Source organism: Pogona vitticeps, chromosome 2 (assembly GCF_051106095.1).
Source record: "Pogona vitticeps strain Pit_001003342236 chromosome 2, PviZW2.1, whole genome shotgun sequence".
Classification (NCBI taxonomy): Eukaryota; Metazoa; Chordata; class Lepidosauria; order Squamata; family Agamidae; genus Pogona; species Pogona vitticeps.
Window position 1 is genome coordinate 189498212 of NC_135784.1, and position 26206 is coordinate 189524417.

Sequence of the window (26206 nt, forward strand, 5' to 3'; positions counted from 1 at the left end):
TGTTTTTTTCCATTGAAGCATGAGTGGAATTTTGGATTTTTTTTTTCAAACTGTTTAAGTTGCCACACTCATATGAGTTATTTTTACTAGGAAAGTTATCACTGGTGTAAATAAGACAAACAATTTATGTGTTTTATTGTATGGAATATCCTGATTTGCTTTTAATTTAAATAGTTGCTTTCCCCCAACCCCTTTTTTGTGGCATCACTTTTATATATATATATATTATATAATATATATATTTTTTATTTCTGTTTTCTGTTTTACGAACTGTTACCTGCCTAGAGTAGTGCTGTGACACTAATGGGAGCAGGATAAAAATTAAATAAATAAAATATAAATATAACAGCCAGAGAAATGTATGAATCTTCGGGGGGGGGGTATTAAAATTCAAAAGAGCAGTTTGATTGTCTGAGATCAACTTTCCATAAGCAAAGCATGCTGCTTATATATACCGCCCCATAGTGCTTCAAGCACTTTCTGGGCATTTTATAAATTATGTAGGCGACACATTGCACACACACCCCCAGTGAACTGGGTACTCATTTTACTGACCTTGGAAGGATAGAATGCTGAGTCAACCTTGAGCTGGCTACCTGGAATTGAACCCCCCCGGTTGTGAACACAGTTTTAGCTATAGTACAGCAGTTTAACCACTGCGCCACGAGGCTCTATAACAGTGGTGTCGAACTGTGGCCCTCCAGATGTTCTTGGCCTTCAACTCCCAGAAATCCTGGCCAGCAGAGGTGGTGGTGAAGGCTTCTGGGAGTTGAAGTCCAAGAACATCTGGAGGGCCACAGTTCGACACCACTGCTCTATAAGGACTGGTGCTTATTAAGAAAATTAAAAGATACACATTTTCATTAAAAAGGCCAGGCCAGTTTTTCATCCCAACTAGAGTAAACCAACTGAACAAATGGGAATTGTTAAGAAAAATCCCACAGATTCAGTGGATCTACGCGTACTACGTTTGGAACTAACAACTGAATTTAGCCTGTTGCCTTTAACTGGTCCCTACATTTTTCAATCAGCATTACTCACCACATTACTCTCATGTCTGTCATTCCCAGTGCATTTTAAAGGCTATTTACAATGCAATGCAATTTAAAGTTGGCTGCTATGAAAAGATAGATCCCATGGCAGCTCTGTTTCTTGTCTCTTATGAAAAGAACAAGGTCTTGTTCCGCAAGGATTGGATTCTCAGATTTGCTTCCTACTGTGTGAGGAAATAGGGCAGTGATAGCGAACCTATGGCACACGTGCCACAGCTGGCACACGCAGCCCTTCTGGCACGTGAGCCATAGGTCACTACTCCCCCCGCCCCCCTGCGTAGCCAAACCTCATGAGGCGGCTGCAGCCGGGATTCCCCCTTCCGCCACCACTTCCAGGTCCTCCGGGTCCGTCGCCATGATTCACCCTTAAACCGCCACTTCTGGTTCCGGTCTTACGGGTCTGGCTATTGTGGCGGTGGAACGCCACCCACTGTCCCCCTCCCCCCAATTTGGGCACGCGAGCACAAAAAGGTTTGCCACCACTGAACTAGGGTAACATGCTGATCCAGTTGGTCCTAGTAAAGATAAAAACTCGTTATGATCATGAAAGCTTGAACAGAGAAAACCAACTCAGCTTTTCAACCTCAGTTGTGCTGTTCATGGAAGGCCGCCTGGATCAGCTCTCCCACTATAGGATGAAGTTGTTCCCAGACTCTCCAAAAGAACACCCAGGAAGTGGCCGCATGAGGAGAAATTAAAGCTGTTTTTCTAGGGGATATGTGGAAACCTCTGGCCCTTCCAGATGTTGAGCAGCTGTTGCCATCTTCTCTCACCTTTGACTACAATGGGTGGAACTGATGGGAACCGGAGTTCAAGAACGTCAAGTTTCTTACTCCGGTTCATGGGCTCAACGGTGAAGAGTCAGTAAAAGTGAGCACCACTGGTTATCCAGAATGTTTTGAAAAATGCTGATTATCTTCAGTTATGTTAACATTTTATCTTACAAAGTCATTTCTCAAAACATCCAGGTGTCATGATTCTGAAAAGCTGCCCAATTCTCAGGGAAAGAATCGGAAGAGAACATACATTTGTAATTTATTAGAAAGTGACATTTGAAAAATGTGGACATCTATTTTTACTCTTGAATAGAGACAATCTGTAGAAAATAATAATTTGCACACTTGGAAATCAAGGTTCTTGGTGTACTGTTGCACTGCCTCAAGAAGAACAAGTGGTGTTTTTTTTGTTGTTTTTGATTGTTTTTTTGTTTTGTTTTTTGAGATAATGGTCATTAGCAAGAGTTGAGAAACTGAGAACCAGGGAAAGGTGAATCTATCAGACTTTGTGGCAAAATGGCTCGTTCCTGTGGCAGATGGCTTTCTGCCCAGGATCAAAGCAGCAAGCACCCGAGTGAAAGTCTCTCACGAGAAGAGGCATCTCCAGGCCACTCCTGCAGTCCGGCCTGGTATGAGGTTCCAGGAGACTGATCTCCATGGGCTGTTGTGGGGGGAGGAGCAAGAACATGCCTTTGCTTTCCAGAAGCTTCAGAAATAAGTCAGGCCCGATGGACTCTCTGCTTGAAAGAGTCTGGAAAGGCAAACTTTAATGTGTACAAGAGACTTAGACGTTACTTCAGTGGGCTTGCCTTGCCTTTAGGAGAACACTATGCTCAGTTGACAGCCTCTTACGCTAGACTTGTACTCCTTATGGAGACCCATGTCGGCCAAAAGCTAGCATTTGTTCATGATTATTTTAGTGATCAAACAGAGTTATAACCTACCCTTTGCCTTTAGATGGGACACAGTCACTTGTGGGTGAATTGTTAGAGCCTGTTAGATGGGTGGGTAAGTATTAGGAAAAATATGGTGGAGAGACAAGGGTTCTTTCCAGCGACACATAGGACCATGCTTTCTGTGCTCCAATTCTGTTACTATTTTACTTAGGAACAGTGATTTGGACAGTTGATGGTACATGGAGGGGATTAGCAACAGTTGTTAGCGTTACAGTGGTTGGGGGAGTGAGCATTACAGTGCTCACTCCCCAAACCACTGTAATGCTAACAACTGTAATGCCCAACCACTGTAATTAGCATTACAGTGGTTGGGGGAGTGAGATAATTACAGTAAGACCCCTGTATCCATGGATTTGCTTACCCACAGTCTGAATATATAACACATTTGTGTGTGTGTGTGTGTGTGTGTGTGTGTATAAACTATTTTCACATGTATTACCAGAACCAGCACTAGAGGGAAACAGAGACTGTGCTATGATACTCTAGCACCCTCTCATGGCCAGTTCTGGTAATGCATGTGAAAATACACACACACACACACACACACACACACACACACACACACACACACACACACACACACACACACACACACACACACACACACACACACACACACATATATTTACATACATAGACAACAGGGGTCTTGGAATCAATTCCCATAGGATGTGGGGGTTCTAGGTGTATATTGTTTTTAGGCTAGTCAGTGAGTTCAAGGAGTAGCTACATAAAATAGGGCAGTAGCATGGCTTTACAAAGTATCATTTGCCCCATGCTACTTTGTAAAGCCATGCTACTGTCTGTGGCCACTGTGCTTTATAACAGTCTGCAGCTCTAAATACAGGTACCAGACGGAGCTAAGTGTGACAAGCCAAGCAGCCCTTGTCTGCTTTCTACTTTCCTTGCTGGAGCTTACACATCTCTCTCATTTCCCTATTACTTGCAAGTTTTCTAACCACAATGCCCTCTAATGTTGCAGGGGTATTTTTGATACTGAGGCTGCAAATTTTGGGTGTTTTTTTAAGGCAGTTGATTTCAGGCAACTAAATCTATTTGTCTTTGCAAATTTTGACACTGGGTATTTTCCAAATGTCTTAATACTTAATATTCAAAGCTAGTGGTCAGCCTCCACCTAGAATCTATTTCACGGCTTGATAGTAGATTTATGACTATCCTGTCCTTAGGGACAAAGACCAAATGAGATGTGCTTTTGATCATGTGAACCCAGTTGGCATGTAATTCTGGTTCTTTTAAATTCTGGTTAGCCTCAGAATTCGGCAAGGGCAGCTCTTCCTGCCAGGGTTGTCCTCCCAATTTTGCAAGCAAGATACCAGGAAGTGGATATTTTGTTTGAAACTTCTAGTGCCATTTCAAAGGAGCTTCCTTTGAAATGCAAATAGCAGCTTATATTTTGGGCCATAAAACGGCCACTTCCTGGTATCTTATTTGTTACTTTGTGAACACAGGACAGTGTGCAATAATGGTCAGCGTGTTGGGCTCAAGACACCTCGGTTCAAATTCCCACCTGGCCACAAAACCTCCTACATGAGTGTTGCTCAGTTGCAGGGTTGTTGGGAGGACAAAACGGGAAGGAGAGCCAAATATGCCGACTTGAGCTAAATGGAAAAAGGCAGGATATAAATGTAAGTAATAAATGTGATGGAAACAGAATATTGTTGGGAGGGGGAGGCAAAGATGAGTTTTCCTTCATTTTCTACTCCCCAACCATTTCCTGTCATCCAGTTTCAGTTTGGATCTTGGTGTGGTTCCCCCCTGCATACAGTGTTGCTGGCCAAAACATTGTTCTTCCATTACTGTCCTGTTTTCCTGAAAGTATAATTTGTACCCATCACATTTTCTCATACAGACTCTTAATGACTCCATGACAAATGTCACATACTTTATTGAACTTAATACACTCCACCCCCACAAATCATTGTGGCCTGAGGCAATGATTCATGGAGAGTTGTGGCAGGGCCAGCTCTATCTTTAGGCAGAGTGAGGTGGCTGTTCAAGCCAACAAATGTTGGGGCACAGAGTTGAGCAATGCTGCGTTGGAGGCAGTTCCTGTTGGAGTTATTGCTACCTCATGTGCTGCCTCCAGTGAGCGTGGCTGGAAATGATCTTACTGGGCTGGGCTGGGCTGGGCTGACTATCAGCAGTAACCAATTGTTCCTTCTTGCCTCTGATCCAGAGAGCCCTGGCTCTCTGCTTCATGTCCACCCTCTCTGTTTGTTGGGAGTCTGTCAGCTATTGAAGCCTGTTGCTGACAGCAGCCATGTTTTGTTATTTGTTGTTTGATTTGTTCAATTGTAATGAAACTCTTCTTTTTCTGTTACTAATGTCTCAGTCACTGAGACTGTGCCAGTTAATGAGTACAACGGTGGACTAATCTGAGGAACTTGAAGGTAATTCTGTGTGAAGGTGCAGGAAATAAAGAGTGTGCCGTCCGCAGAAGTAAAAGTGGAAAAAGAGGATGGAAAAAAGAGTCGACGAGTTAGTGGTGAAAGTGAAGAAGAAAAGGGAAAGGAGACGAAAGAGAAAGGGGGAGAGGTGAAAGTAGAAGTGTGCTTGGCAGACGAGGAGTGGGAGGAGTCTGAAGTGACAGTTGGAGGGGGTTATAAGAATGAGGAGGGTATGGTATGGTTTAGTTCAGTGGTGGAAGACTATGAGAGAAAGAAGAGGGAGGAAAGACGTAGGGCATTTGAGAAGGTCCGCACCCAGGGGTTGTTAAAAGACTTTCCCCATTTGAAAGAGGGAGGCCTGCTACCCGATCCTCCAAGAGTGACAGAGACTACTCTGCGTAAGTTGATAAAGGAATGGAATGTGATTGTGGCGCCCAGGGAATTAGAGCTACAACGCGAGCGTGAATAGTTGACAGCTGAAGAACACGAAGGTCCCGACGAAAGAGGGTGGTATAGACATAAATGCTGTGGGACCATTTGTGCCATGAGGAGTCTCCCACCTCCTCAGGGGGAGCCGAGGGGACCATGTGGGGTCCGCTGCCTGTAACACCATGGGAATTTGATCAGAGTTTGAATATTGTTGAGGACGGCCTGTTGCCTAATTTGAACCCGTTGAACCAGTTCAAAGATGTGCTGGAGGAAGTGGAGTTGAATAAAAGTTCCAATGTTAATGTTATACAGACTCAGCCTATTTTATTTCCCGCCAAAACAGAGGGGCTGCCTGAGGAAAAGGACCAACGGTCTTACATTCTGCTCTGTGAGTCTCTGCACTTCTGCTGTGCAGCTAGAGGAATTTAACCAGGAATTCAAAACTATGCAAGAGTACTGCCTCTGGCCTCAGATATGGTGAAGAGGGTGCCCTTTTAGGACTGCTGAAGTAAGATTTAGCTGCCAAACCAATCAACTCCTCTACATGGAATCAGGGATGGGGAGTGGGCACGATGTTGTGCTCTGCCTCAGGCAGCAAAATGTTCTGTAATCAAGAATGGCCCAAGACATGAGAATTCAGAAAGTGAGAGGCAGCCCCCTCTGAGTTCTCAATCCAAAAATATATTTCCAGTCTATCATAAACCTATTATGGCAGAAGCTGAGACTGAGCTACACAGATAAGGCTGGCAGGAATTATTTAACTTTGGCTTTTGTTTTCATACTGAGGCTCTAGATTCAGGAATAGCTAACTAGAAGCTCAAAAAGCTTTATTTTGCTCATTTAAAATATTTTTTAATCTGTTTAAAAACCCCACTCAGGAGAAGCCTGTCTGATGAGAAATACTTCCTGCGTCCCCACAAAATGCATCTTTAAAAGTGGCAGGACTGAGAGAAAGGCCTCTCCTGATGATCTTAACACTAATATGTGATCCTTGAGATGGCTTGGGCTCAAACCATTTAGGGCAGCGGTTCCCAACCTTTTTCAGTCCGCAGACCGGCTTGGGAAGGTGGGGCACCCCTCCCCACTCATGCACATGTGTGAACAAGCACTCTCACGAGTGCACTCACGCTTGTGTGCATGTGAAAACAGCAGCACGACGCTTGCATGGGCGTGCTAGAGTGCGTGCAAAGGCACAAATGGGCTGTGCAGGGGTGAGTGTGTGCAGTGGGTGGGGCGGGAGGTCTGTCTCGGCGGCCCGGTCTGGCCCTGGGCTGCGGACCGGAGATTGGGGACCTCTGATTTAGGGCTTTATGGATCAGAACCAGCAGTTAGAATTCAGACTGGCAATGAACCGGCAGCCTGTGGAGTTGCTGTAAGGGGTGGGGTGTGGGGGTCTGTGATTCCTGTAATCAGCCCCAGTCAGCAATCTGGCTGCTGCATTTTGGACCCGCTGAAACTTCCAGAGACTCTCCATAGGCAGCCCCAGCCTGGCTGTAACAAGGGCGCGTGTCACTGTAGCCACATCAGACATCTCCAGGAATGAGTGCAGCTGGCTACATGAAGGACAGGACAAAGTTACATTCTCACTACCCTTTTTATTCTCAGTGATCTGAACAAATGTACACAACTTTTAGCAACAGATACAATGTACTATACAGGACCCCCCCCCCCCAAATTCTTTTTACTTGTTGATGAATCAAAGAGTTTGCAGTAATACAGTGAACATAGGGGCTTTTTTTAACACTGAAAACAGGTACAACACAAATGGACATATATTTGAACCTGAACTGCTAGTTCTGGGTAGGGACAGGACAATAAATAGCTGCATTAAACATCTTTTGTAAAACCTCACAGCCTCATCTTAAAAGCCGCTGGATCACAAAATGCTACAATGCAATACAGTCAATTAGGATTTTAACAAAATAGAGCTTTACACTAATCATTCGTACACCACTCTTTGTAAACATAGCACAATGAAAATTAATACCCCTTGCTGCAGACGTGGAGAGTCCCAAAGTGAATGCAATCCTGTTGCAAACACATTCAACTGGTGGAGGGAGAGATTTGGAGCGTTTTGCCTTACACTTGACTGTACAAATGTACAAGTTCCATGTGCAACATTCAACTGTTTTTCAGTCCTATTACCAGGTTTGCTGCTGTACAGAGTAGTAAGATAGTTAAAATTCTGCCCAAGGGGGGGGGGGAACCCACCAGAAAAGAGTTCTGGAGAGAGAAAGCACGCTCTCTCTCTCGCTTTTGCTAGAATCCCATTTCACAACAGTGGTGCAATGGGCATTCATTTACACTGATTAGATACACTAGAATTCTCTTTGTTGTAACTGGAAGTGGGATTATATATGAGCTTCAGGAACCATAGTTAACTGATCTGAGGTATGGAAATATCTGAGCAGGGTCACTAATGTGTTTTGCAAATCAGAGGCAGGACAGGAATGGCTGATCTTTGGGAACCTTCCGTTCTGTAAATTCAAAGTTTGCAGCACTGATATTCCCTTAAAACTTGCTGTCTTGACTTCTACAGAACTGAGTTTCTTATTTTTACCTACGAGTCAAAGAAAACCATTTAGAGTTTCTTATTTTGCTCTAATAAACTTAAGAGATTCTGCTAGAAACACCGCAGAAAATGGGGAAAAGTCTGGATTTGTGGTCCACAGTTTATCGTACACCTGGCATTAGAGAAAAAGAAAATTAGGATGCAGAAGCTGCACACATCGATGTGCCTGAGTTTCCAGGTGGGGGGCCAGGGGAGCACATAAGAGGAGGGGCAAGAGGTATTCCTGTAAGAATTGTAAGCAGCCATGGCTTTGAGTAACAAATATAATCTATATTTAAAGAAAAGTTGTACATCCTTGGATAAGAATAGTTGCTTCTCTTCATTCAGCAGTTCCAATCCTGAAGATTTTTAGCACACCTGCTGAAACAGGGAAGTGTCAAAGACATACTGAAACTAAGTATTCTCAGCTGTATGCCTGTGTTTTTCATGGGGGCAAAGAGCAGCTTTGAAGTACAATAAATAAATCCTATCTCTGAAGCATCAGAACTACCACAAATGCATAGTTCTAAACCAGAAATACTGCTTCCACTGTTCTGGTGTCATCAGAATTCAACAGCCTGCATGTTCTTTCCTCCTCCCCGAAGCAATCTACCCTCTTGCCTCTCTTGGTTCTCTTCCAAAAAGAGAGAATCTGTCTGCTAAGAGGTCAGTCTGGCAGAGGACACTTCCAGCCCTACAGGAACCTTTACAAGGATCTGCTTTTGACGATTAAGCTCAGATTCACACTTACACAAGGAGGGCTATCAAACCAAACAGGAATGTTTTAAAGATACAATAATTTTTCAGCAAAGTGTACATCTTCTATCATTGGTAAAACAGGAAGGGTGAGATGAGGAACGCACTCAAGTTGGGGCTCCAGGAAGGCCATGCTCTAGTCTTCCAAACTGCGGAATGCATTCTGCATGTCTTCAAAAAGCTGGGCATAGTCTGCTTTGATCTTTGCCTCTCCGTCTTTCACTGGGTCCTGAAATTTAACAAGTCAGGGCTAAGAAACAGCTTAAGCATATTTTGGAAAGCAGAAGTGGCTGGCACGAAATTCCCCCTTGAATAGTCTCTGCCCACAGCGATGGAGGAGGATGACTGTGACCCTCCAAATGTTTTCCAGCTACAACATCACCAAAGCTGATGGGAGCTGTGGGCCAAAAAACATGCAGAAGGCCACTGATCCTGCCCTGAAGGTACAGGAATGGAATAAAAGCTGCCCAACTTGTCTTACTAACCGCAGCAAGTACTTATAAAGCCATCAAACATTATATTTAGCAGGGTCACTTTGGAGTAAATATTGTCTATCACATCTCTTTAGTTTTTTGTTTAAATATAGCAATTATGAAGATGAGATATTCCTAGTTGAGTAAAAGATGCCTGAATTTTTCAAAGCTTTCCCCAGAGGAAAGTCCAAATTCTAAGAACTTGTGCCCCAGTCCCGGAGCACAGAAAAGAGAAGGAATGCCAAAATAAACAACATACCTTGAATTTCATAGAGGTGAGCCGGTAGAGGATCTCACTCATGTTCTCTCTGATAATGGACCAAGTAATTTTATTGTCACTCTGGGCTGTAGTTTCAACTGCTCGACGTGCCATATCATAAAATGCAATCATGTTGGAGAGCATCCCCACTGTCTTATAAAATGGGCAGAACCTGAAATAGTATAGTTACTGAGTCATAAGACCGAAAAGCCGCTAAATGAATCTAAATGAATGTTCATGCTTTCACCTTTCAGAGAATTTTACTCTTGGGCTCTCATTCTTCAGAACAAAATGTTGCTGTACTATGAAAATGCTAATGGTGAGCATATGTTCCTGCAACATGTTCAAGAACACTCCCACACAGACATGTAAAGAATGGAATAGCATTTTTATTGGATGACAGTAAAAAACAGTTGAAATATATCAGAATAGTATGGCCAGAACTCTGCTGCAAATTAACACTTGTGTAGAGGAAACTGCCTAAGTTCTTGTAGCAAATTACTGCTAATTAAGAAGGTGCTACCCATAACTAGCATCTTGTTAATGAGCCGTAATTTTATTTATGCACTTTCTTGTATGCACATACAAATCAACATTAGGATTCTGGCTTAGGACCCTAAGCAATTACGATCTTGCTGGGATGGGAATAAGGTTAAACAGTGTCACTGCTTCTCTGCTGTTGCCAGTACGATCAGGGAAGCAGTCAACCCCAACTACTACAGAAGCTAAAGCTTTTCTCCCCACCCGCGGACTGGCAATCACAATCATAAGTGCTGCCCTGGCATGGCTCTTAGCAATACTAGAACAAATATTTTGTTCCTCACAGCCCAGCACATCAACTGGACTGTATCTCTCCCAGGTTGGAGAGGTAGCAACCTGTCCATGGCTTACCCAACTTTGGAATAGGAATGAAGCTGCCTTGTTTCCCTGCAAAGTGCCTGTTTTCTTGATTTGCAAGGGATTGCTGAATTACACTGAAGCAATATCTCAAGCAGGCATTTTAAAGCTTGTGAAAGAGGAAGAGAAACTGTCTACTTCATACCTGTCATAAGGTGTGTATCCATTTTGCTGCAGGAAGTCATCCTTAATGAGCTTGGCAACTTCCAATGTTATTTTATCTGTTTCTGCCAAGGAAGCCTAGAGAGAGGAAGGGAGAAAAAGGTCTGTTTAGCATGCAAAATCCTTCTAGTTCAATTATTATTGCAGGAATCTGCAATTTGCAAACTCCACTTAGTTTAGTATTTCACTTAAGTTGAAAAGCCACCATGAAGTGACTTAAAAATCTGGCCACAGTACCGTCTCTCTTCCAGCACCATGAGGTGGCTCTCCTCAGTTTTGACTTTGGGCTAGAAATGCGCACAAACCACGGTTCAGTGCAGGGACGACACAGGTGTTCTGCGCGTGCCGCACGCTTCCCTCCCCGCCTCCTCCACATGATCGCCCACCCACTGCCAGCAGCATGCTTCCCTCTCCCAACTCCTCCACGCAATCGTCCACTCACTAGCAGCAGTGTGCTTCCCTCCGCCACAGGTTTCCTTGCCCTGCCTCTCCATCTGAGTGGGCAGTCGCTGGAGGAGGCAGAGTAGGGAAATGCGCTGCTGGTGGTGAATGGACAATTGTTGCTGGAGGAGGGGAAGGGTGCCTGTGGAACACCTGCACGCGTGCTACACCAAACCGCGGTTTGTGCCCATCTCTTCTTTGCACCCACCAACTGCAAACAGGCACCTCTCCAGCAGATCATGCCAAGGGAATGCAACCCTCAACAGAAAAAAGATCTTCCTCACCCCTACATTGTAAGCTCATTTACATCCTTCCCCCCCCTCTTTTGGATTCATTTTTATGTTATACTAGCAGACAATATAGAAATACATTAGTGTGCCAATTTCCCCACTTTTCTTTGAATGTTTATCAATATAATTATACAAATAACAAACAGGCCTCATGCACATATGTACACAGTCATACACAGTCACAGTTGCATGATGAACACACAACACTGCAACACTTCTCGCTCTTTCAACACTCGATTTGAGTGGATGTCCCCTGGTTCTGGCATTGCATGAGAGGGAAAAGAGCTTCTCTCTATTGACTTTATCTATCCCCAGCATAATCTTTTTCAGAAAATATTTTTATTATATTTTTTTCTACTTTTCTATCCGTTGTAACGAGAGTGATTTATTACAATATATTCCATTCATTTAATCTTGTCTTATACTCTCTAACATAGTATTAATCTATTCTACTTAAATTGATGTAGATTTCATCCAGATGTAAAGAGGTTCCCATTTATTATTATCCAGTTTGTCATTTAGTGTATCTGTCAAAATATCAATTTCTGCTACTTCCAAAATCTTCTCAATAAATTCCTTCTTTGTCGGTACCTTTGTAGTCTTCCACTTACTGGCATATAAAATTCTAGCTGCCGTTATCAGATGTAAGGTCAAATAGGTCTTGCTTTTTTTCAAGTGTAGCTGGTAATATATTCAACAAGAAGATTTCTGGTGTCAAAGCAATTTTAACCCCTAAATTTTTCTGTATCATTTCATGGATTATTTTCCAAAAGTCCTTGGTCCTATTGCATGTCCACCACACATGATAGAAGCTACCTACTTTCTTTTCACATTTTCAACACTTATTAGAAACATTTTTATACATTTTTGTTAATTTCTCTGGTGTTACATAACACTGGTAAAACATTTTGTGTATATTTTCTTTTACATTTATAGATTTAGTCATTTTAATATTTCGTTGCCAAATTTGTGACCAGGCACTTAGTCCTATATTATGACCTATATTTTGAGCCCACTTTACCACACAATCCTTCACAATTTCCAAATTGTGTTTCCTATGGGCGATTTTCACTGGACGATGTTTCAGTCCGTGCTTCGCAAGACTTTTTTTTCGGGACTGTTTTTTGCAAGACGACGATTTTGACAGCTGAGTCCGCTACTTGCAAAACGGGTGTTTTCGGGATCGTTTTTCGCAAGACAGAGATTTTTGACAGCTCATCCGCGCTTCACGAAATGGTTTCTCTATGGACGATTTTCACAAAACGATGGCGATTTTTCCCCACTGGAATGCATTAAATGGATTTCAATGCATTCTAAAGGGGAACCGCATTTTGCAAGATGATGTTTTTGCAAAACAGCGATTTTCACAGAACAAATTAACATCGTCTTGCAGGGCACCACTGTATCTTGATTTCAACAAGTTTATTGACCACCAGTCTAAGATAATAACTTGTTCTGCTAGTTCATCTTTGTTCTTTAGATTAAAATCGCTATCTAATATCTCGGCATATTTCCCCTTTGTCCTTTGAGAGCCTTCTTCTCCACTCACCTTCCCCACCAGCTGTACAATCTCTGCAAGATCCTCCTCCTCCTGTAAGATCTCCTTGGCTTTGGTCCTCAAGGGGACAAACTCCGTGAAGTGCTTGTCATAGTATTCATCCAGAGCACGAGTGTACTTGCTGTAGCTGATCAGCCAGTTCACAGATGGGAAATGCTTACGCTGAGCAAGCTTCTTATCCAAGCCCCAGAACACCTGCCAAGAAAAAGAAGTTTTAAATAGAACCAGACTAAGTGAGAATCAATTACTTTTGCAGAACTGGCTAATAAAACTCTCTCTCTCTCTCTCTCTCTCTCTCTCTCTCTCTCTCTCTCTCTCTCTCTCTCTGTGTGTGTGTGTGTGTGGGTGTGTGTGTGTGTGTGTGTGAGAGAGAGAGAGAGAGTCCAGAAGAAAACTGTGTGTGTGTGTGTGTGTGTGTGTGTGTGTGTGAGAGAGAGAGAGAGAGAGAGAGAGAGAGAGAGTCCAGAAGAAAACAGCATATTCCATTATATTTGCATTTCTGTCAGCTTCCAAAGGCCACCCTGCAGTTTTTATAGGGCTCTGTCATATAAGCCCCACAATCATTTTGTAGGGTAGGTTAAACTGAGAAAGGATGGTGTAATTAAGACTGACTAAGCTTCTTGGCCACAGAAGAATATAGGCCATTACGTGAAGCAGGTCTTAAGTTGATATGAAGGACAATTCATCTCATTTCTGGGAACCAACTATCTCCTGTTGGGAGAACTGCATAGAGAAAGCCACGAAAGGCTCCCAAATTAAAACTCAACTGCTACATTTGTCTACTGCTGTTAATTCCCCATTAAGTAAATCTCTCTCAAATGGCCCTAACTCCAGTTGCTTCAAAATATAATTAATGTGGCCGGCATCATCTCCTTTGTCCCAATCACGGCAGTAGTTTGGCTGCTGCAGCCCCGCCGCCCTGCTCACCCAACCACTCCGCAGCTGAGCAGGGAGACTTGTCCTCCTGCCCCCTTGCTGGTGTGGCTGGGCAAGCAGAGAGGTGGGGCTGTGGCATCCAAGCTACTGCCGCGATTGGGGCAAAGGAGAGATTCCTCCAGGTAAGTGGCCCTGTGAGGTCTCGGGGGTGGGGTGGGAGGTAATCAGGCTGGCCACTTGTGCTGGGGGGCCTCGTATTCATATATGAATATGAAGCCCCCATCTCTACTCATGAGATGAGGGAAAGGGGAGCTACCAATCCTCTTCATTTTCTTCATAATTAGTCTTGGGCTGTTGTAATACTGTACTCTTTGGCTCTTGCTATAGTCCAAACATGTTAGAAAGGGAAAAGGAGCTCCTTGCCCAGAATAGGAGGGAAACAGGGCAGTGCCACGCTTCTCCATTATGCTTCTAGGTCAAAAGCTGGCCTGTTTTCGTGACCCTTGAGCAGCAAGGACTAGAGTTTCTTGCATGGGCGACGAAGGCGGGGCTGCCAACTATTTCCATTGTACATGTACTTCAGAAGTGTCAGTGGTGCCAACTGCCTTTGTCAAGTTCAAATCTGTGTGCCAGGGAGGCAGTGGAGCTACTTGCTCCAGAGAAAGAAGACTGAGTAAAGCCATTCTTCTCCAGTACACTTCTTCTGCCTCTTTGAGACACTTAACTTCAAATTGCTTAAAATATGAACTTAAGAAGGCAGGAAAACAGAGCTTGTTCAGATGCTCACTCTCATTTTCTCAACCCTTTCAGCAAATTTCTGAATCAGTTACTAATGTTAACAAGGAGTCTAGGCAATACATATGTGTTTGCATGTACATAAGAACATAAGAAGAGCCCTGCTGGATCAGGCCAAGGGCCCAACTAGTCCAGCTTCCTGTATCTCACAGTGGCTCCAACAGATGCCTCTGGAAGCACATGAGACCACTAGATCCCTGTCTCCTGATACCCTTCCCCTGCATCTGGCATTTGGAGGTACCTTCCTTTTAAGCCTGGAGATTATACACCCCTGTCATGGCTTGTAACCTGTGATGGACTTTTCCTCCAGAAATGTGTCCAATCCCCTTTTAAAGGCATCTAGGCCGGATGCCATCACATCCTGTGGCAAGGAGTTCCACAGACTAACAACACGCTAGGTAAAAATATATTTTCTTTTATCTGTTCTCACTCTTCCAACGCTCGATTTGAGTAGATGTCTGTAGTATTGCATGAGAGGGAAAAGAGCTCCCTCTATCCACTTTATCCATCCCCTGCATAATTTTATATGTCTCAGTCATGTCCCCCCCCTCAGGTGCCTTTTCTCTAGACTAAAGAGCCCCAAATGCTGTAGCCTTTCCTCATAAGGGAGGTGCCCCAGCCCAGCCCTCATTTTAGTCGCTCTCTTCTGCATCTTTCCCAGCTCCACGATGTCTTTTTTGAGATGCAGCAACCAGAACTGTACATAATACTCCAGGTACAATGGCATTATAATGTTGGCTGTTTTATTTTCAATCCCTCTTTTAAATGATACCTAGCATGGAATTGGCCTCCTTCACTGCTGCCACACACTGGGTTGACACTTTCACTGAGCTGTCTATTAGCACACCAAGATCTCTTTCCTGATCTGTCACAGGCAGCTCAGAACCCATTAGCTGATAAGTGAAGTTTTGATTTTTTGCCCCAATGTGCATTACTCTACATTTTCTTATATTGAAATGCATTTGCCATCTTGCTGCCCATTCTCCCAATTTAGAGAGATCCTTCTGGAGCTCTTTACAATCCCTTTTGGTCTTCACCACCTGGAAAAATTTTAATGCCATCTGCAAACTTGGCCACCTCACTATTTATCCCTGTCTCCAAGTCATGTATGAACAGGACAGATTCCTGGGGCACACCGCTTTTCACCTCTCTCCACTATGAAAATTCCCCACTGACACCTACTTTCTGTTTCCTGGTTCTCAACCAATTCTCAATCCATAAGAGGACCTGCCCTCTTATCCCCTGACTGTGGAGTTTTCTTAGCAGCCTTTGGTGAGAGACCGCATCAAACGCCTTCTGAAAATCCAAATAGACAATATCTACTGGTTCCCCGTTTCCACATGCCTGTTGACCTTTTCAAAGAATTCTAAAAGCTTTGTGAGGCAAGACATACCCTTACAGAACCCATGCTGATTTTCCCTCAGCAAGGCTTGTTCTTCTATGTGTTTTAAGATTTTATCTTGGATGAGGTTTTCCACCATCTTCCTTGGAACAGACGTTAGGCTAACCGGCCTGTAGTTTCCTGGGTCCCCCCTCACCCCCTTTTTGAAGATTGGCATGACATTTGCTATTTCTTTTATCACATATAATCTTGTTCACAAACATATATATTCTGTTCACTTTCCTTTCTTATATGTACTGATATGTATAATGTACAACTGGCAAACAGCATACCTAATATACACATTGTTAAGCAAGCTGCTTAAAATAATCCTCCTCTCCCAAAAAGCAATAAACAGCTAAAGCAAAGCTCAAGAGGTGTTGCAACATCTTAGACACAAGCAACCCTGCTTCCTAATAGCCCACACGGGGCCAGTTTTAGAGCTGAGGGGAAGTCTCTTCCCTTAGTGTCATTCTTGCTAGTAGACCTTGCCTGCTCAACCAAGGAGGGGCACTTATTGAATGTCAAGGCTGACCTGCCCCAGAACCACTGTGAAAAGATATCTGCCAAAGAGCTTAGGGAGTTACAGTCAAGCTTAGTGTTGGACTAGGTGGGCTGGGCACAAGACCCCAGGCTAAAAGAAGCAAAATGCTATGAATCATTGGAAAGCTTGGCACGCAGGCAGGCCCAGTACCCGACCACAGCCAGGTTGACAGGCTCCAGCTCTGATCCAGAAAGCCAACAATGTTGATTTATTCTTCCTATCACTGATGTGGGCCACATTTAAAATGAATGCTTACATTCTACTGAGAAAACGTAGCCTCAGCCTACCTGAACGATACCCAGAGTAGCAGAAGTCACTGGGTCAGAGAAGTCACCTCCAGGAGGAGATACACTGAGTAGGAGGGAATGCAAGAGAGACAGAAGGGGAAAGGCATTAATGTCAGATGCAAGAGAACTTAATCTAGATCTAATAACCAAACTCATCTGTTTCTGAAATACAAATTTGACACAGTCATGTGAGAAAAGTAATCCCAATAACTTCTAAAACATTGAGTTGGTGCTAAATTGTAAGCTTTGTTCCTGGGGCCACTCAGAATGCAAAAATCCTGGTTTTATGATTATTCCATGAACTGCACCTTTTGTTGAAGCTGCCATTAATTTAAAAGGTACAATAAAAGCAGTCATCACATACATGCCATTTCTGCATGGATTCCCACACTGAGCATGAGGTTGGATTCGATGGCTTGATAGGCCTCTTCCAACTCTCTTATTCTGTGATTCTACGTCAAATCTTTTCTGAGTGGATATTGAATTGCAATATTGATTCAATATTGCAAAAGAAAACCAACCCAATCTTTTCAGCTTTCTCCACCTGCTGATTAATACCTCCAGCCCCAGAGTGTCACAGTTGCCCAGTTTCCATTTTCAAGCAGAATATCACAGTTTCACTGGATAAGACAATTATCCAATCTGATTCATTTTGCCAGACTGCTATGGGAACACAGGAAAGTGCCTTATATGGGAAAAGGTCTACTGTTCTATTTAGCTTGGCACTGTCATCTCTGATCGGCTTCTGCTCTCCAGGGTTTAAGATGAGAGCGTTTCACAGTGATACCTAAAACTGACAGTGCTTGAAAAGGAAACCCTATGCATGCAAAGCACCAAACTATGGTCTTTGTTAGAAAAATCATGCACAAATTAGAAGGAATAAGAACATTCAGAAAGGGATGCCTATCCAAAGGTGAATGGATAAGATCCATATTTCTCTAGATGCATGCTTCCTAAAAGATATTGAGATGTTGAGGAGCCTGACGCCGAGGGAGGTCCGGAGGGAAAAGACACGAAACCGGGCCTTCTCGGCGGTGGCTCCTCGCCTTTGGAATAATCTCCCTCCTGAGATTCGCGCGGCCCCCACGCTGGGTACATTTAAAACTCAACTAAAAACATGGTTTTACGTCCAGGGCCTTCCTCCTGCCAGCATTTAATCTAATTTATTCTCTCTCTTTTATCTATCTATCATTTATTATTTTCGGTATGGTTTGTTAATGATTGATGTTTTTGGCTTTATATTATTTTAATTGTATATATGCTGATGTTAGCCGCTCAGAGTGGTATAAATATACCAGATGGGCGGGATATAAATCAAATAAATAAATAAATAAATAAATATTGCATCATTTTCCATGGATATCCAAAATCATGGCATCAAAGACTACAAATGACAGAAATAATGAGACACGTCTCCGTGTTTCTCTCTCACATACATAACTTCCTCCCCTGAGTTCTGTCTTCTACTTTTTAGCAAGTTATGTTTGCCACTTTCTCAGGACCACATGTTGTGCCCCCTGTCACCTCCTTATGTTTCAGTGTTGAAGCCAACATTTCCACATTGAGGTGGCTCCTGTTTCTAGAAGCAGATGTCACCTTCCCATTATTAATTATACTTTGTCAAGATGGTTCTCTTTTGAGGACTTTTTCATATCCAAATCACTAGTCAGGCACTGAGTTAAGAATCAGTTCACAAAGTAATCAGGAGAAGGTAAGTTACTGGCATCAAATACCAGCTTTAACTATGCTTTTCAACAATACACATTTCAGTTTGAAATAAAATGGCCACCAACTAACCAGATGTGAAGTGCAAATCAGCCATTGATTTTTTTCTGGAAATTTTCATAACATGCAGGAGTATCAACAGCATCAGCTCCTCAGAAGAGCAATATCCCTATCTATAGTCTGGCCATTTCATAATGACTTGTTCTGGGCTTGGCCTTTACTGCACTCTTCCTCTTGACCAAGTTTGCCAGCAAAGGTCTGTACAAGCCTTCTTGGTTTAATACCGACAGAAAGGCTTTCTTTCCATCACCTGCCTAGGTTTCCACATACAGATAGCTCCTTAGCAGAGGGATTATTTGCCTTATATAAGGAGAACTGGCCAAATAGTTACTGCCACTTGACTTAACAAATACAAACTATAACAAAAGAAAGAAGGATAAATACTCACGCGCCAACAATGCTGACACTCCCTTCCCTCTCTGGGTTCCCAAGACATTTCACTCTGCCGGCCCGCTCATAGAAAGAAGCCAGACGGGCACCAAGATAAGCAGGATAACCACTGTCTGCAAACGACAACACAGATCAAGTTAGTTTCAACAGCCACAAGAGATTTATGACTCACTTTCAAGCACGGACATAGAAATGGGAACACTCACCTGCAGGCATCTCAGCAAGGCGCCCTGAAATTTCTCGAAGGGCTTCAGCCCATCTGGATGTGGAATCCGCCATCATGCTGACATGGTAGCCCATGTCACGGAAATATTCAGACAGAGTGATCCCTGCAACAAACAGCAATAGCAGATAAGAAGTCACAGAAATCAAAGATCCTGCCCTTGTATGAGTTACCAAGAAACCCCCCAGAAGCATTTCTAGACTCTCTAGATCTGTGTAAGAGCAAGTGAACGAAAGAAATAAGGAGGACCACCGCATTGCCCCTTTGGATTCTTTCTTCATTCTCACTTTCCAATCCTATTTACAGAGCCTTATCTCCAGCCATTATTGATATTTGACAGGAATTCTTTTCTTTTTTAAAACAAGCTCTAAAATACATAGAAAAGTCTACCATATTCTTGAATGAGAGTGTTAGGAAGAAAAAGGAAGTGCCCTAGAATGATACAAGTTTTCCTTTGCCACATAGAGCAACAACACCAGCAGCCCCCTTAGACATAATCTTGGACATACCGTAGTTATTATTTGGTATTGCAATTGTTATTAAACAGAGTTTTAGATGTTTATATTTTTCTTAAAATATAGAATGGTATCACTTTTTGCAGACTTGTATTACAGATATACAGGGGATTGAGATTTATGGAGGCTTTCCTGAGAAGTACAGTCAAATTTCAAAACCAAGGACTCCTCAAGTTTCCATTCTCAGCCACTCCTGCTTTGCCTGCTTGTCCCTTTGAACAACTTTGCCAAGAGGCAGAAGGAGAAATGGACAGAAAAATATCATACCCTTGCAAAGAGCACTGAAGACAGTGAACATATAATAAAATCCCTCCCCTCCACTCTGTGCTACATGAACATCAATCTAGAAAACTGTCAGTGGTGCTTGAAGGTGCACATCACAGACATGAGACCATTTGAACTGAGGAAGGGTGGTAACAGCAATCCCTCTACTGGAAAGACCACGGATCAAGCACCAGCCCACACTGCCCTTGCTTCCCCCTCTCTTACCCGTGTAGATAGAAGCTTCCCTGGCAGCGACAGGCATGTTGGAGGTATTTGCTACAAGAGCAGTTCTCTTCATAATGCTTTCTACCTTGCCACCAACTTCCATGGTGAGCTACAGAGGAAAGGATTGAACTGTTTAAAGGACACAGGACTCAACTGGCTTGACACCACAATATTCCCACATCTAAACAGAGGTAAACGGTTCCCAGCAATCGCTGAAATTGCTTCATTACATTGAGAGTCCTTCAGAAGTTCGATCCCAAGGTCCTGGTTGCCTTATGTGCCTGTTTTAACGTGATCAAAAAATAAACTGTCTGCCCTGAAGCACTGTGCTCAACAAGAACTTGTCTGGCACACCAAGTACAAAGTAGCAGAAATGAATCAGCATTTGTAAACTCATTCACAAGGTTGACACTAGTCATTGCAACTCAGTCTGAGCAGCAGCAGAACATTTTCTGCTCATACCCAGTCTGCCCATCACACTGGAATTCAGAGATGCCAAGCTAAAGAGAAAATGGGCAGGCCATTTTGAAGAGTGCTTAGTCATAGGGGCACCATAAGTCAGAGCAAAAATGGACATAACAATAACAAATAAAGAGAAAATACAAGAGGTGATCGCAGGGTAAGAGCTTCTCTTATTGCTCTTACAAAAGCACTTGTCCTCGCTTCTGAAACCTTGTGGATAATTTATATTGACTGCATATTTTAAACTGACACACTGAGGTAGGTCTGTGTTTGCACAGGATTCAAAAGGAAGCTTCTTAACACACAACAACTATGTTTACCTTGAAAAGAGTAACAGTTGCAGAGAAATGCAGAGATGCTAAAGGTAGGGGAAAGAAAACGTTGTTTGCCTCCAGCTATGGCAAATTGTGCCTTGAATCAAGGGAATTGATCTATAGGATCAGAGGAATACTGATGCATAGGCCTACCTAGCAAGTGAAGCTTATTTGGAAACAATCACATACACCCCTTAACTCGGCTCTCTTAGCACTCAACCTTGCTCCTGCAGTCACCGCCACCCTCATTAAGTGAAGCGCAGTGCACACTGAGAAGGGGTGTGTTCTAATACTTCTGCAAGTTCTAGAAGACTCCAAGATTGCTCCTTCCAGGGGTGGGACAACCCACACGTGATTTCACAGAGACCACGATGAAGAACTGCCATTTTAAAATGTCACTTCTTAAAAATTTAAGGGAAGTCTATGCTACTGCTTGATCAGACTTTAAAATATTTCTAAAGTATTCCAATAAAAAAAGATAAAAGTCTTGAATTGGTCTCAAGATACTGTAACACTGATGACAGAAATGTAACTTAATGATATTTCTCTTCATCAAATATTTGAAAATAATGTAAAGTTTATATAGCAGAAGAACTTGAAATGGCATATAAATGTATTGTTTGTATTTGTTCGACAGAAGGAAAACAAGCATAGTGATTCAGATCTTAGTCTGCTCTTACGGATTAGGACTCATCTGCAGTCTCTTCTCAAATGTCTTAAGACAGCAAATAGACTATAATCTGTTCTTAACCACAGTGACTCCTCTGCACATTTCCCCTTAAAAAGCCAACTCAAACGGCATCATAGCACCAAGAACCTCCTTCTGAAAGCCACACAAACATGTCTCCCATAGTCAGCACCAACCTCTGGAAAGTCTCTAAGCACTTCAGACATTTCATTTCCTCGTTCTCCGCAGCCTACGTAGATGATAACATCACTGTTGGAATATTTTGACAGAGACTGTGAAATCACAGTCTTTCCACAGCCAAAAGCTCCAGGGATAGCCGTTGTACCTCCTTGAACACACCTGAGGAAGAATACATGATAGATTCACAGTCAGATCAGAGAGCACAATTGACAACTGGTAACTTAAAGAGACTGCGCTGTGCAAATCAACCCCTATAGTGAAAGGACCTTTTTCCCCCAAAAGGTATACTTAAACCTTAAAGAAACCTGCAACAGAAAAAAAAATCTTAAATTGTTAATAAATGAATTAGAATAACTAACAAAATGCAAGAGGCACCTGTGGGAGGTCCTGGCAGAGCCTAGATGCCCTTCTATAATTTCTGTGATAGAAAGCCTCTCTACAAACCTCTGTGGTCATAGGTCAGTCTGGAACTAAACATTCAGAATTTCCTTTTACAACTCAGATGGCAGAAAAACTGCCAGAAATAAGATCTCTTGGATAAATATTTTGTTCCACTGGAAATACAGGGCAACATCTTCCAAATATGGCCACCTGCAGAAGCATGAGTATGATTTTAAAAATAAATGAATGAATAACATTGTTTTAAAATTATATAACAACAGTTTGTCTTTGAACACTGCCCTCCTATTCTTTCCCAGCACTGCCTCCTCCTACCCATTCTAACAGCCTGACACATCTGTCTGTTCTATATAGAGAGTTTTATGGTGCAGTGGTTAAACCGCTGTACTGCAGCCAAAACTGTGCTCACGACCTGGGGTTCAATCCCAGGTAGCCGGCTCAAGGTTAACTCAGCCTTCTATCCTTCCAAGGTCAGTAAAATGAGTACCCAGCCTGCGAGGGCGACAATGTGTAGCCTGCATAATTAATTTGTAAACCACTCAGAGAGTGCTTTAAGTGGTATGAAGAAACAATAAACCCAAAGAGGGATGACTACACAGCTGACACCCTTCATCCTCTGCTCCTAAGGGTGTGATTTTATCAGTATGCTGTCTGGTATGAAAATAGGACCATTTCTTGGACACGCTGACATCCTTCCTTAGCCAGCAGGAGTTTCATAAAGATTCTGGCTATGGACAGGAGTCTGGATGTAAGTATTCAATACTGGAAAAGCTTGTCTGCATATGCAAAGTATAGGAACAAGACAAAGTTACCAAAGGCTGCTGCTTCCAGGAAGCCTGCCAAAGCTAGGAAGCTATTGCACAATAGCAATGTTAAGTCAGAACATGAAGTCATCTTTCTGAAATGGTGTCTCAGCACTGAGCAGTTCGGCAATTTTAGGCTGATGATGATTTCTGCATCCCCCATTTTTATGTGTTCATATTAAAATACTTGAAATCCAGTGTGGTGGACAGTGTGTCAGACTAGGACTCAGGAGACCAGAGTTCAAATTCCCAGTTGGCCATGGAAACTGGGTGGCAATGGGAAACCACTCCTTATACATCTCACATGCCTTGGAAACCCTGTTAGAAAACCCTGTTGGAAGCAAATTGAGGGCATATAAATTAAAATGTATAGTGGTCCCTAAGTGCGCTTGACCTCTGGGGAACAGGCTTGATCGTTCCTTTTTTGAAAGGAGCAATGGGTTAAAGGATGAACCCTTACTTGGTGAGGATCTTGATCTTCAGTCTATGAATCTGCTCCCAGGCACTTTTTCTAGTTCAAGACCAGCCCTTGCAAAATGTTTAGAACATCTCTAGGTGGAGGATGAAGTTTCTCTCTCTACAGTACAAATTCTAGTATAGCTAGGATAAGAATGCACAGTTCCTACAGCATTAGTCCATGCACTGTTTCTTGTTTTCTATGAGTTGCGAGGTGAAGTTTTATTGGGAAATACAAACACACGCATATACACACCACTCCATTACTGCACAGCACTATTCTGGGCAGTTTACATAAAGCAGAAAAATGAATAAAACTCCTCCAACCTACACTGATTCATTAGTGATGCAGATCAGAACAGAGAGCATGACACATCTAGAAATTTAACATCACCCTCTCTAGCACTGTGGAAAATACCACAAAAAAAAAAACCCTAGTCCATCACATGTTACATGAGTCTTTTATACACATTCCTGAATAAAAATGGTAAAAAACAGAAAGAACTGTTCTGTCTCTGCCTGAACTACAGTGACTTTTCTAGACACTACTTTCAATATACCATGTATTGATGCATATGATGCTACATCAGGAAGTGTTTCAGCTCTTTAACAGTGGAAGTCAATTCCATGCATTTAGCACTGACAGCATTTCACACACAGTTACTCCAGTTATGGGGATTTACTAAAAATAACCAAGAAATATTTCGAATACTGCATTCTATGGCATTATAAGAACACTTTCTGATGTTAAAAAAAAGCAAGCAACCCATGATGCAAAACACAGTTGCCACTTACGGAAAGAGTGCATCCAGGACTCTTTGACCAGTTAGAAGAGGATGATTGGCAGGCAGCTTTTCTGTAACAGGGCGCACTTGTCGTACAGGCCAGACCTGGACCATAGTGAATTTCTCCTTGACTCCTTCGAACTCTAGTTCCAAGACAACATCCTAAAAGACAGAAACAAAATCAGACTGGAAACACACAGAAATGGCCACAAGGAAAAAAGCCACCTAGACCACAGCCCACTGTTGACATCAGTCAAGATCCATGAGGTTTCTATTCAGAAGTGGGGTCACGCAGTCAAAGGGAGTGAGAGATGAGAAAGCAAAGGGGTGTGGTGCTAATGGTATTCCCTCACCAAGCCACTTTTGCTGAATATCTCTGTAAGCTACCCCTGTAATGGGAAGACAGATCCCTACTTCTATGATCTCTGGGCTCCCTGACTGTGTTTGTGGCTCCCCTCCTGCAGGTATATTAAGACAGACATTTTGCCAGAGGCAGTGCCAGAGAGATGTATTTTCATGAGAAGGGGAGTAATGAGGGACATCTGGGAGTGGCCTTCATAACTTTACAGGGCAGGGGGAGATATGATGGGGGATAGTAGCTTCAGCACTATGTAAGAGGGGAGAGCAAGAGGGTGATGGATGTCTCTAAACTGTTCCCAATTTTAAACAGTCTGAATAAGTGGAGTCCCCTTGGCTTGTTGTGCTGGGATGTTTCAACAGCCATTCCGCTGCAGCTTTGTCAGGAGTGGCTCAGGACTTCATGTCCTCCATGACAACTGTGAGTCTGTCCCAAATGGCATCTGGCCCCATCCATGCTGCAGGATACACTTTAAACCTGGTTTTCTATACTGGGGTATATGCTGGTGATCTGGGTGTGGAGGAATTCCTGTTGTCATGGACAAATCATGACATGGAGGGGTTTAGACTCGATGGAACTCAAAAGCCTCACCAGGGATGAGGGATCGATGAAAATAGTCCAGGAGGCTGATGGATCCAAATGGTTTCCTGATGGGTTTGAGGGAGTTTTCTCCTGCCTTGGTAAGTAATTCTATTAAAGCTCTGTTTGACATCTGGAACAGGGAAATGGCTCCTAAGCATCCCATCCCATGAAACAGAATCAAACTGACCCCCTGGTTTACCAGGGATCTGGTGGGGAGGAAACAAGCGGAATGGAGACTACAGAGATGAGGGAAGAAAACGCAAGAATGAATCCAACTGAACATGGTCTAAGACCCACTCTTAAGGCCTATTCTGAAGCAGCTGCAGTGGCAAAGAAGTCAGTACAGTTGATGCAGGTCCTGTGAATGCAACTTTTGAGCCTGCTTGGGTTTTAGGATCATCAGGGAGGCCTTTCCCTTGGTTCCACTATCTTCGCATATGTGTTTATAGGGGACATGGGAGAGGGCCTTTCTTGTTGCTGCTCCCAAAGGCATGAATTCCTTTGCACAGGAGGCCAGGCTGGCCCCATCTTTGCTGTCCTTCTGCAAACAGGAAAAGACCTTTCTCTTCAAGCAAGCTTTCTTTTAATGACTGGTTAACTAAAGGGGTTCTTAAAGGACCTGTTGTATTTTTGTTGTTTTAAACATGTTTTTAATATTCATTTTTTTCTACATGTTTTTAATATATTTGTTTAATTTCTTTTAAACGTTGTACTTATTCATTATTTTGTTTAATACTGTAAGTTCCCTTGAATTATTTTTAGGAGAAAGTTGGCATATAAATATGTAAATAGACAGGTTGCTTATCTGGAACTTAGTTCTTCAAGTGGTCATCTCTGAATTTACATATGTGGGTTCTTTCTGCACCTGCATGAAACTCCCCTGGAA

The 26206-nt window shown here is 42.9% G+C and overlaps 1 protein-coding gene across 1 annotated transcript in view; it reads right to left on the reverse strand.

Moving 5' to 3' along the window:
- Positions 1–7196: 7196 nt before the first annotated feature.
- The window catches only part of ATP6V1A (ATPase H+ transporting V1 subunit A), a 39189-nt gene continuing 20179 nt past the window's right edge, over positions 7197–26206 (reverse strand). Inside the window, exons 6-15 of the mRNA XM_020789501.3 lie at positions 24391–24542; positions 21934–22096; positions 20294–20402; positions 19273–19395; positions 19065–19179; positions 16892–16955; positions 13000–13203; positions 10703–10797; positions 9661–9832; positions 7197–9157 (exon numbers count right to left, since the gene is read on the reverse strand). Of these exons, the coding sequence (XP_020645160.1) occupies positions 9065–9157; positions 9661–9832; positions 10703–10797; positions 13000–13203; positions 16892–16955; positions 19065–19179; positions 19273–19395; positions 20294–20402; positions 21934–22096; positions 24391–24542 (1290 nt within the window). The 3' untranslated portion in view covers positions 7197–9064. The remainder of the gene's footprint in view (positions 9158–9660; positions 9833–10702; positions 10798–12999; positions 13204–16891; positions 16956–19064; positions 19180–19272; positions 19396–20293; positions 20403–21933; positions 22097–24390; positions 24543–26206) is intronic.